This window comes from Scardinius erythrophthalmus (assembly GCF_964197995.2).
Source record: "Scardinius erythrophthalmus genome assembly, chromosome: 13".
NCBI lineage: Eukaryota > Metazoa > Chordata > Actinopteri > Cypriniformes > Leuciscidae > Scardinius > Scardinius erythrophthalmus.
In genome coordinates, this window is record NC_138233.1 from 15,896,000 (window position 1) to 15,908,026 (window position 12,027).

The 12,027-nt window shown below is 39.4% G+C and overlaps 1 protein-coding gene across 1 annotated transcript; it reads right to left on the reverse strand.

Annotated features, from left to right (window-relative positions):
• Positions 1-1,708: 1,708 nt before the first annotated feature.
• LOC308700745 (uncharacterized protein) lies at positions 1,709-11,139 on the reverse strand. Its single transcript, XM_081382509.1, has 3 exons — positions 10,945-11,139; positions 5,140-5,191; positions 1,709-2,744 (listed from the first exon to the last, which is right to left on the reverse strand). Exons 1-3 carry the CDS (start codon positions 11,134-11,136, stop codon positions 2,662-2,664), a joined length of 327 nt encoding a protein of 108 aa, XP_081238635.1. The 5' UTR covers positions 11,137-11,139; the 3' UTR covers positions 1,709-2,661.
• Positions 11,140-12,027: the final 888 nt, after the last annotated feature.

The window sequence follows — 12,027 nt, forward strand, 5'->3', positions numbered from 1 at the left end:
AAAAGCAGATTGAGCTTACCTTTTCGCAGCAATGACCCAGACAGGGAATTATCCCATTTAGCCAATTGTTAGCAACTGCCTTTTTCAAGACACGTAACAGCTTTAAAAAAAACACGAGTGGGGTGATACCAATGTATTTTATGTCGTGGAATAAAATGTGAAAGTGTCTTGAGCATGTGTTTACCACAGACCTTATTTCAGCCATTTAACCAAAATCCCATTAAAGAAACCCGTTAATTTCGGGACGTTGGAACCGGAAGTGCTAAAATACGAACTCGTTTCCGCGTTTTGACCTACAAAGTGATGTCATATCTGCTGCACCGCTGACCACTCTATTTTCATTTTTGGGTGAACTATGCCTTTAAGAGACCCGAGCAGCATGTTTAAAAGTTTATTTTTAATTTTCATACAGTTGTTCTTTTGCAACAAAACATATTCAACAAAAAAGACAACAAACATGAACAAGAAAACCATTCTGTACTGTGATCATGTATAATATTTTTAAACACACACACGGACGTCATGAAGACAAGTGTGCTGCGACCCAAAATATGCAGAAAAAGTTTGATTCCGCCTGGAAGCTGTGGTTATGCTGTCACTTATTCACCGTCTTGTCTCAGTGTCCTGAAGCTGTATTTGTGTCAGCGTCTCTGTCACTGTGGATTCCACCAGGCGGCTGCTGAGCTGAACGTGACGGTGCAACCCAACACAGATCATCATCCTCGGGCCTTTCCCTCCCCCGGTAAGCAAACCATCGACATTTATGCAACTGATGTCTCTGTGGAGATTTTGATAGGACCCATAGGAGTGAAAGTTGTTTTGAATGATAGTATATTTTACGTTACAGTTTCATGTTTACTATTTTATATATTTATTATTTATAAAAAATATAATTTTTCAGAGGGGCAAATGTGTGGATCTTTTTCTCCCACACAGTCTCCCACTTTCAGTGGCAGCGTTGATGAACAGTGAACAGTATATCTCAGATAAATGTATGAGCATCTACCGTCAATGACTCACTGCAGATACATAGGTGTTGGGGCATCTGTATACAAGCGCTCGCTGAAATCTCTGTGTGTGCAGCAGTATTAAACCAATAGGCCTATATAAAAAAATACAGTTCTTAATGAATGGTCTCTTCACATTTAAACACAGTTAGAGGGGTACCGTATATAGGACTGTTATTAAAACTATCCCACAGAATAAAAAAGTACATTTCTCCAGTCACACTTCTGTAAAATTCATGTAACCCGAGCCACCACGTGTCGGGCTGCGGCTTTCATTTGAACTAAATTTAGCTGCGCCCCCTTGTGGACATTATAGTTTGATGTTCTGTACATTTCAAACTATGATTTCAACTAATAGGTGGCGCCGTTTCTTCATGTTAAGTTAAAGTAAATACTGTATAAAGACTTGCAAACACAATTGTTTAAGCAGAACTATATATAAAAAGATTCAGTATCAACACAGTTAGATGAAAAAACAATAGCTTTATCGAAACAGGGCTATTGTAAAGGAAGTCAACATTAGAACATGTATGACTATCCATCAATCTGTAATGCGTTAAAAAAATAATAATATATTTATCTTTACTTTACCTTACATTTGAAATATGCACATTAAAAAGTTTGCGGTCAGTAATGTTTTTTTTTTTAAAGAAATGTATTCTTTTGTGGTCAATACAATTTTTTTTTTTTTAATTTTTGTTAGCAATAATACATTTACCTCAATTTTTTTTTTTATTTAAAATAAATGCTGTTCTTTTGAACTTTCTATTCTTCAAAGAATCCTGAAAAAGTAAAATATTAGGTTTTAAACACTGATAATAAGAAGAAATATGACAGTAAAGACTGGAGTAATGTCTGCTGAAAATTCAGCTTTTCCATCACAGGAGTAGGCTAAATTGAAAATATATTCCAATATAAAAGTTCTTTTAAATTGTAGTAATATTTCACAATATTACTGCTTTTACTGTGTTTTTGGTCAAGTAAATACTGCCCTGGTGAGCATAATACACACACACACACACACACACACACACACACACACAAACGACCACAAACTTTTGAACGATAATGTTTATATTTATATATTTACTAGATGTGGCAGTACATGTTAAATTAGTGATAACTGTGATAATAGTAATACATGATAATATAAAAGAGGTACAGCTAAAATATTATTTGATATATTCAGTTGTCTAGCCCCACCCCCAAGAACAGTATTTCCAGGAATCCCCCTTGTGATTGCCCAAGGGATTCCTGGGAAAACTGGACCCCGGGGATGGGGAAATGATGGAACGCGTTGTGACGAAAGACTGGAAAAATAGAAGCACATTTAATCTTAGAACTACCAACACCTGGCCTACCAAATCAACGTAATGTTAAACAATAATGGTTAGGCAACTGCTAATTATAAATGAGCTTTTTATTCAATAGAAATCAGTCATGTAAAGTCAAGGTATCTCACGTTCATTGTATTAGCAGGCTGTGTCCTTCCTCCCGAGCTACAGTGCTTCATCTCAGACTCCCAGTTGACCAGAGATGCAGCACTGCACCTTGGGCCTGAGGACTGTATAGCGGGAATTAATCGTGCAGGACTCCTTTTGTGCTTGCCATCTTACCGGCTTTGGTCAGTGCCCTCTTACGTTCTGTCATATACTCATGACTCGTGATTCTCATATAAAGATGATGATGATGATGATGAATTCCTCAGCCAGCCGGTCTGACCTGCAGCTATGAAACCTAAAGATCAGGAGCAGAAGATGAATACTCAATTACACATGGATAGATGCTATTTATTTAGTGTTTAATCCCCTTTAAATAAAAAAATATAAACTATTCCCGAAATGCATACACTGTAAAAAATAATAATAATAATTCAAAGTTGTAAATGAAACACATTATTAGAGTATGTTTTACAATAAAATACTATTTCACGTCCAATTCAGTGCTTTTCTTGCAGTTTCTTTGGAATTGTTGGTGAAAATTAGCAGTGAAACACAACATTTTTTCTCATTGTATGAAGATGGATGCATTTGTTAGGCGCATTGCTTTTAAAATTGATGGATGTGTGTGGGGGAAGTGTTGTGATTGTACAGGAAATGGCTTTGACCTATGCCCTGATCTCCCTATAAACATCTCAGCTCCTTTTCCATCCTAGTTCTCTCACACTTCTATTCCAGTCTTGATCCGCTCACTATGCTTCGGAATGCCACCCGGGATAACAGAAAGCCTTTACGTAGTGATTCAGAGACAAGCTTGCCAGCCTGACAGCGGGATATTTAGCATGAGCTCTTGCCTCTGAAAGTGGCCGTCGCCCAAGAAAAACCTTGGAGCTGCAGGACTCCAATCCGCTGAATAAACAACAGCACGCTTGCCTCGACTTCCAGCGCTGCTCTGCCCCCAGCGGTACGGCACAGATCGGTGGCTACAGAACAGGATGTTTATTCCTGCATTGGACATCTGTACTCGTGTTCAAAAGGCAACATCAATGCAGCCGCTTGCCGTAATGCCCCTGAGTCACTGGGCTCAGTGTACCGCAGAATGCAAGGCCACGCCCCTTTATACACAACCACTTCCTCTGTCTCAATCAGACCGGTCCGCATGGAAGCCAGGTTCAAGGGGACGTCCTTTCTCATCTAATAAAATCCCACCCGAGTAGGCCGGAGAAGCTTTTGTGGGTGGTTAAACAGGCTGATTTGACACATTCTTCAACTTTGTGAAAAAAGGCAGGAAGTCTGAAATGGCTCATAAACCTGTCAGAATCCGGCCCATCTTCTCAACGAAGCAGACGACATGTTTCGAATATATTTAAAAGAGTCTGAACCCTTTCCAGTCATCTGATAACACCACACTGGCAGCAGCATAGCTTCAGTGCAGTGAGCTTTCTGAATATACTGTGGTGTGTGGAAACCACAAAATGCTACTGTATCACCCAGAGCTGAGCTCATTCTTACAGACAGGCAACTCTATATATTTTGCGGACCGTTTTCACTTCTCCAACCAGGAAGCGGGCACGATTATGCAGGATCATTCGCTCACTCCGACACAGCTCTCTAATGGCTTTTCCATCAGTGCTGTGGTTAATGGAAAGAGATGAGGGAAGCAGGCTTTAACAGACAGATATGCAGCCTATCCACAAGGTACCGTTCACAGTTTACAGTGCAATCCTTTGGAGAAGGAATCGGTTGACAAGCACGTCTGGCTCCAATTTGTTGCTGTTTATAGACTGAAATGAAGCACAGTGACCTAATTCTGGGTACAATAAAGGAAAAACTTCCACTTAGTGCTCCTTTCAAGTCTACCTCAGAGTCCAGGTTAATTGTGAGGTGAAGCTAAAGCATATAAGAAATATTCACCATGTGATATTTAAAGTAACAACTGTGATATATTCACAAGTACAAGATTTCAAGTCATACTGTAAGATATTAAGTCACAAATGTGAGATATAAAGACGCAATTGTGAGATTTTGAGATTACATTCGTAGATAGTCACAACTGCAAGATTTCAAGTAAAATTGGTTACACTTTATTTGAAGGTGTCATTGTTACAGTGTAATTATGTATTTAAGTACTGAGTAATAGGGTTATGGTTTGGCTGAGGGTTAGTTGCATGTAATTAGAAATAATTAAAGTCACAATTGTTAGACATTGTCTCGTTTACAAGATATAAAATTAACTTTTCAAGATGTAATCACACTGTGAAATATAAAGTCACATCATGAGATAGAAAGTTGCAATTACCTTTATAATTATTATTTTACTCGGTTACACTTTATTTCGATAGTCCACTTTAGACATTCTACTAACTATAAGTAACTTTTCAACTACATGTCAACTAACTCTCATTAGAGTATTAGTGGACTGTTTACACTGTTAGGTGTTAGGGTTTGGGTTAGTAGAATAAGTTGACTTGTAGTTGTCAAGTTACTTAGAATATCTGTTGGGGAGCAAAACAAATAAAGTGTTAGCAGATATTAAGCAGACAGCCTACTCTAATGTGAGTTAGTTGACATGTAGCTGCAAAGTTACTTATAGTTAGTAGAATGTCTAAAGTGGACTATCGAAATAAAGTGTTACCTTTTACTCTGAGGTGGAAACAACATTAAAAAAAAATCTCAAGGCTACATGTTCTTACTTGCAGCATCTTGTGTGTAAATTGTCCATGTTGAGTTTCCCCCTTGTAGACTCTGTAATGAGAGATAAAGATGGGCTTTCAAAAACAGCAATTCAAGCACATGTCTGGCTGCTAAGTCCATCATTCCAGTGTCATGTGCAACAAATCTAAAGAATAGCCATGAGGTACAAATATCAGTGACTTTCCACACATTCTCAGTTGTCTATGTGTGAAAAGACTTTATGAACAATTTTCCTTGTAGGGTTTCATAATGCCCCAGGCAGTGTTGATAAGGAGAATAAGAATCCCAACAAATCTTACTTAATTTAATTTGTACAGTATTACATTACAAAGCAGGAAGGCTCCTCCAAAAATGGGATGGAGGAGAAACAACATGAAAATTCCTAAGTCCTTTTTTTTTTGAGTATTTTCCAACAAGTGAGAGCTTTAGGTTGTCTCGTATCCCCCTTCTGGAATCTCCCTCAGCCCATATAAGGAATTCTGAAGGGATTTTATTTTGGGATAATGGAAAATGTTGCTGTGCTTTCGATAAACATTCACTCTTTCAGCCTCTTACGGCCTGTGATTGTGGAAGCAGATAGTTAGATAGTTTGTCACTGCTCCACGTGCCCTCCCCTCCCCCCGTCGCTCTCCGCCGCACTGCCTGCATACATTCCCTTTTCTAGTCACAGTCGGCGGGAGCCTGACATAAAAGGCAAAAGAGCACTGAAGGTGAAGAAGGAACCAGGAAACTTAGTGACAACCAGCACATTTTTGAAAAATCTGCCCAAGTATGTATAGCAGAGGCCTTGGGCCTTTTTGACGTGTCGACTGACAAAGATGTGAATATTCTTTCTGTGAAATATTATCGAGCCGGATGTATCAGTTATTATTCCACGTGAGGAAAACTCAACAAACACATCCAGGCTCTACACTTACAGAGAAACTGATACTGAACTACTGCCTAATAAGTGAGCCCCAATAATAAACATCACATCCTGTTGGCTAAACCCTAGTTCCCAGGCTCTGTCCTACTTGGAAGGCAAGAGATAAATTTGTCTCACAATGAGAATAGACTGCATTATGCGAATCAATAGTTATCACTATACATGTCCTATTTTTTGCAAAGATAATTTTTTAAAATCTGAAAAAAAAAAGTATGTTAACGGTTATTTCAAGCATGACATACAAAGAACTTCTTGGCATGTTGTGTTGTATGAATAGTGTTAAGACCGTTTTGGTGGTGTGCACACACACTGGGTTTCCATGTTTTATGGGGTCATTCCATAGACATAATGATTGTAATATCGTACAAACTGTATATTATATCCCTTAAAATTAAACCTACCCCTCACAGATAAAAAAAAACATCACTCAATATGATTTATGAGCTGTTTTTCTCACAAGGACCGAAAAATGTCCCCACAAGGACAAGGATTTCGGATATTGCCATCTTTGTGGGGACATTTTAACCCCATAACATAGGTTTTAACAGGACCACACACACACGTACGCACGCACACACACACACACGCAGTCTGGCCATTAGGGCGGAAGTCTACAGTCCTGATCTGAAGATTGTCTAACTGTTACCAGCTTTTCACGCTTTGCAGCATGCCAGCTGTTTTGTTGTTGTTGTTGTTGTTGTGGTTCAAGAAACAGACCATTTTAGAGACAATCAAAACCAAACAGGGAATGTGGAAAGACTATGATTTTAGTCCATTTTGAAACTCACTTATGTTATTATAGTTAGCTTAAAAAAAGAAAACTAAACCCCTGGTTTTTACAGACAAGGCTTAAGCCTAGTCCAAGACTAAAATGCGTGTTTGAGCTGTTTTAACTAAAAGCAACTTGCACTGACATTAGAAGCTGAAATGAAATATAACAAAAAAATAAACTCAAAGTTAGACTAGGCTATACTTTGTTCTCTCCTCATGAAACGATACACATATCAGGGTAACAACACTGTGAAACCACCAGTGAGAGCAGAGTGAATCATGTAGCTGGTGGAAATGGCGTGATCTAGTGTAAATGTGTGTATGTGATCAGGAGAGAGAGGGAGGGATACGGTGAAGAAGCGAAAGAGAGAGTTATTACAGTGACAGGCTAGACTGGTGCCAAAGCGCTCACCTCCACAGAAGAGGCAGATGCTGTGTTTACACAGACACAGACTGTGGCTTGATAATGGAGAGCGCGAGCATGCCTAAACATTGCCTTTTAAGGTTCCCTCTCATTTCTCCCCATCTCCTTAAATCATCACGACAGGAAACGTGAAGGAGGGGGAGGGAGGAGGAGGGCACCCGCCTGTTACCTCTCTCTGCTCAGTCTAGCTCTAGAAGCTAATCTCCCTTCTGAAGCTCAGGCTTATGCATGAACTACAAATGCAAACATTCATCTATTCCAGTAGAGGTTCAACTTAATAGCCGTTATCTACATTCAGATTCTTTGGGGAAATTGTAATTCGTGAGGACGCATTGTTAGCGCACACCTTGTAGCGTTTTACTGAGGAGGTTTAGTGTAATTGGAGCAATACTGTGGGGCTCGTTTTCTTGTGATCTTCTGCTTGACACTTGTACTATAATTCTGTCCATAAGAGGATTTTAGTAAACATACGCATGCGAAAAATTCCTGTTAAGTTTATGGTGAAAACTTGCAACGGTGGTTCCCAGAAATTGATAACCACTAAAATTATGAATTAAAGGACTATTTCACCACCTGAAGGGTAGCTCACACAACATTAAAATAATGTATTAAATACACTGTAAAAAATTATATGATCAATAAGTTATAACAACATTTGTTTTTACATTGATTTAACTCATCAAAATAAGTTAAGCAACTTTTTTTTTAAACAAGATTCAGCTAATTTCTAAAGTCAGTTTAATGTAATTGAAGTTGAAATGACTTAAACATCCAAGTAGATTGTACTTAAAAATTTAAGGCAGCAATTTTTTTTAAATATATTTGTTTTACAGTGTATAAACTAAACAGCGTAAAATGTGACAGACAACATAATCTACATGATTGATCAAATAAATAAGGAGAAAAATTTATATTTAATTAAGATCCGATGTGATGCATAATGGTGACTTTTGGGGACATCTGTTCTTCACTGTAAATTATAAGGTGACTACTGAAAAATCATGAAATTTTACAGTAGAACATGTTAAATCTAATATGTTTTTACTGTATATGATAAGGCATTTCACTTAACCTATTAACCAATCAAAATCATTATTTTTTCTGTTTAAATTACAAAGACGCTAAAGCCAGATTCAAAACTGGTTCTATGTGGTGCCATTTAGTCTGGCAAAAAGAAGAAAGCTAGAGAGGCTGATTTATGCATTGTTTTGTGTTTGTGACGATAAAACTGCTCGAACAAGCATGTTACATTTCAGTCATTGTTATGCCTGATGCCTTCAAGGACAAACTATCTTTTGCTAAGACATGCCATTCTCATATTCCACATATTTCTTCAACAGATTTGACAAGGGTAAAATGAAGAGAAAACATAATGTATTTGACAAGAGATATGAGATCATTAACATTTCTCAGGTACATCTAAACATCATAAAAACTAACATTCCCATTTTACAAGGCAAAGGCCCAGCAGGAGAGCTTTATAGCCCAAAAAGGAACTGACAAACCCCTAAAGCATTCCTTAAACACAAGTAATTGGAATGTGGAGTGTTGATGTGGAGAAAAACACGCCCAGACAGACAGGACAGCGCTCTCTGTCAGCACCTTAGAGCCTAACCGGCGGTGAGCCCTCATGTCAGTGTTTAGGGGGCCTGAGGCTCTGTGGACCTTTATGAGTGGGTGGACACAGGCGTTGGGTAGTCCCTGGTGAGCAGCTAACCCCCCTTATTTCCCTTCCCACTGTTCATGTGAAAGTGACCCTGAGAACTGGGGTCCCAAGGGGCTTGGGGAGGGGAGCAAGTGATGCAGGGGACAGGCCAAAGCACCAAGGCCACCACAGGGTCATGTGAAAGGACTCTGCTCCGATGGCTGCCAGACTTTTGACTCCTCAGAAAATAAATAATGCACTTCCTTTCCCTCCCTCACTGTCTCCAACTCAATAACCCCTCCATCCTTCTATCTAATCTGTCCATCAACACACATATGTTCATCCATCATCCAGCATAAGACTTACAGAATAATGATAGATCTGCGTATTAGACTTTACAAGATGTTGAGACTCTGGTAACAATTAGGTGAATAAATGTGCATACAAAGAAAATGTTTCAAAGCTAACAAGGGATTGTTGGTGCTCATTCGGACTAAATATATATATATATATATATATAGTATTGTGTGTTGTTTCATTTTGCCAAAGCTGGATTATGTGTATATAATACTTATATCTTAATAAACAACATATACACTATAAAGTACTGCATATGTCAATATTAAAGAATTCACCTTTGGCAATATGAAACATCACACCAACATTTTTGGTCAAATGGGTCGTCTAGCTAATAGATGGCTAATAGAGTTAATGGTTTGAAATCACACAACAATTGTAAACATTGTAGCAAATATAAGTGTTGATTGAGTTTGCTCAAAGTCTGTCAGTGTCATCCAAAAGTATAAAATTTACATCAGGATGCATATGTGCCATAATTGTTCTTTGGAAGGTCTTGATGCAAACTTTGTCTATCTGCGATGTTCAAGCAGTGGGTTAACATGTCTTTTACTTTATATGGGCATGCTAAGATTCAACTCGAATATGTTGGAATGTGTGTGTGCGTGTGAAAGACAGTGTGTTTTTCAGTAGGTCACCAGAGTGGCATCCCTAGACTAGAAAAGTTAAATGCTGATCTGAGCCTACCAACAGCTGGCTACATCTGCTGGCTCCCCCCCCCCCTCCTCCTCCTCCTCCTCCTCCTCCTCCTCCTCCTCCGCTCCCTGATATTTGCAAAAAGGTCTTTCCAGAAACAAAGAACGGGAAGAATGGAGGAGAGAATGTGGGGGATGGAAGTCTGCACCTCATTTCTTTTGCTCTAACAATTTTATTAGACACTGCTGCTGAGCTATTTTGTTAACTTCCTAATGTGCTTATTGACAGGCACATGGTGGAAAGTCAGTGTAGTCTAATAGCTTAGTCAGGTATTGTCTTCAAAAAGCAGTAAATTTAAGTAGGTTTTCTGAAAATGTATGCAATAATTGCTCATTGCACATGAAAAATAGTAAAAACTATCGTGATAGAATATCAAATAAGAGATGTTTGATAACAGTTTCCCATTTATATAAATTTATCGTTTGATTTTGCAGAATTCAAGTTCAAAGTCAAGTTCAAAGGCCAGTTGCACAGCGGCCAGATCACATTCCCCGCTGAGGCTTTCGGGACTGTGCTCTGTGAGGTCATTTCACATTTCTTCCCACTATCCCCAGGTGAACTCTCCTGTTACGCTCTCTAGCACACACTCAACCTGCAGCACGCAAGCACAAAGCCAGTCGTCTGCAATTCAGTACTGTTTGAAAACATAAAACGGGTTCTCATAAGTAATTCCACCCTGTCTTAATCAGAGGACTTTGATTGAGCTTTGATTCTTAAGCGCACTCCTACAGGAAAGCCACATTTTGCAATTTTTTCCTGGCACCCTATCGTTCTCAATACCTGAACGGGACGCGCTCACTGTATTAGCGGAGTGTTTTTAACCAGCTGGATCAGCTCAGTGTCACATTGCTCTCAATGACAGCTTGACATGCCTGGTATGTCTCAGTATCTCAGAACCAGCATGAGCAATGACTAACCAACAAATGAAGGTATAGTTACCTACACAAATCCAGTTGGATGTTTAGAATAAGTTGAGATAGACTTACCGCAGTCTGCGTCTTGAAGAAGGAGGATAGTTTGCACTGGTCCTGGCCACTTTGGTTGGTTGGGAGGGTGCTGGGTATTTGGTGTCGGGATGGGTAGAGATGCAGAGAGGGGGTCCCTGCTCTGTTCCTATGGACGCCATGCGCTCCACCGTCTGAAGGGTGTTCCTGGGTCGAGGCTCCTTTTTGAAGCATGGCCGGCTTAGGGAGCAAAGACTTTTCTTTTACCTTATATGAGGCAATGGGCTGGTCCACCATCAGAGCGGCACATCAGGGAATGCCTCTCAAGCTGCCTGATTGGCTGGTGTAAGAGCCCCCGTGACCCGAGCTGTGACCCGCGATGTGTGAGGATGAGAAGGGATGGGGAGGGCTCAGGCTAGGGGGCCGGGCCCGCCGTCTCAGCCTAAGGAAGGCACGTTTGACAATTTTCATATTTCTTCTAAATTTGGAGATTTCTGCCCGTGCTGGAGTCTTGGCCGGCCTCTCTGAGAGTCCATGTGGAAACCATTAACAACAGAGGGCTCCTTGCCATTCTTGCCTGGGAACACACGGGCTCTGCGCAGACACAGTTATTTCAAATAATTAACTTCCTCTCAAAAGCACTGCGCTTCCCCATATGGGAAAACATTTGCTTACAGAATGCTGGGAATCATATACAAGTCACAAGGAGACAAGAGGTAGAGAGGGGGTAAGAAAAAAGGGAGAGAGAGGTTTGTTTATTTTCTTGACAGTTGGGTTAAAAACTGGGTCTCCACATGAAGACGTTCCCTGTTGGTGGCTGTTTTATTCGGTCTAACGGTCACATAACATGTCACGAGATTTGGATGAATCAGAATGTCAAGCCAAAAAAATAATAACCTAAACATTATATCACAATGTACAAGAGAATGAGGTTGCCACACCTGTTACTCTACAGATTATTCATTCACAAAGTGAATTTCTGTGAATTAGCACATATCCCAAAGTAGGAAATAAAAATACAGTACATTTAATTTAAACACGTAGGCCTAATGTAATATCACATAAAAAATAGATTTTACCAAATAACTTAAAAAAAAAGTATTTTGATATTGGAATATTAGTTTG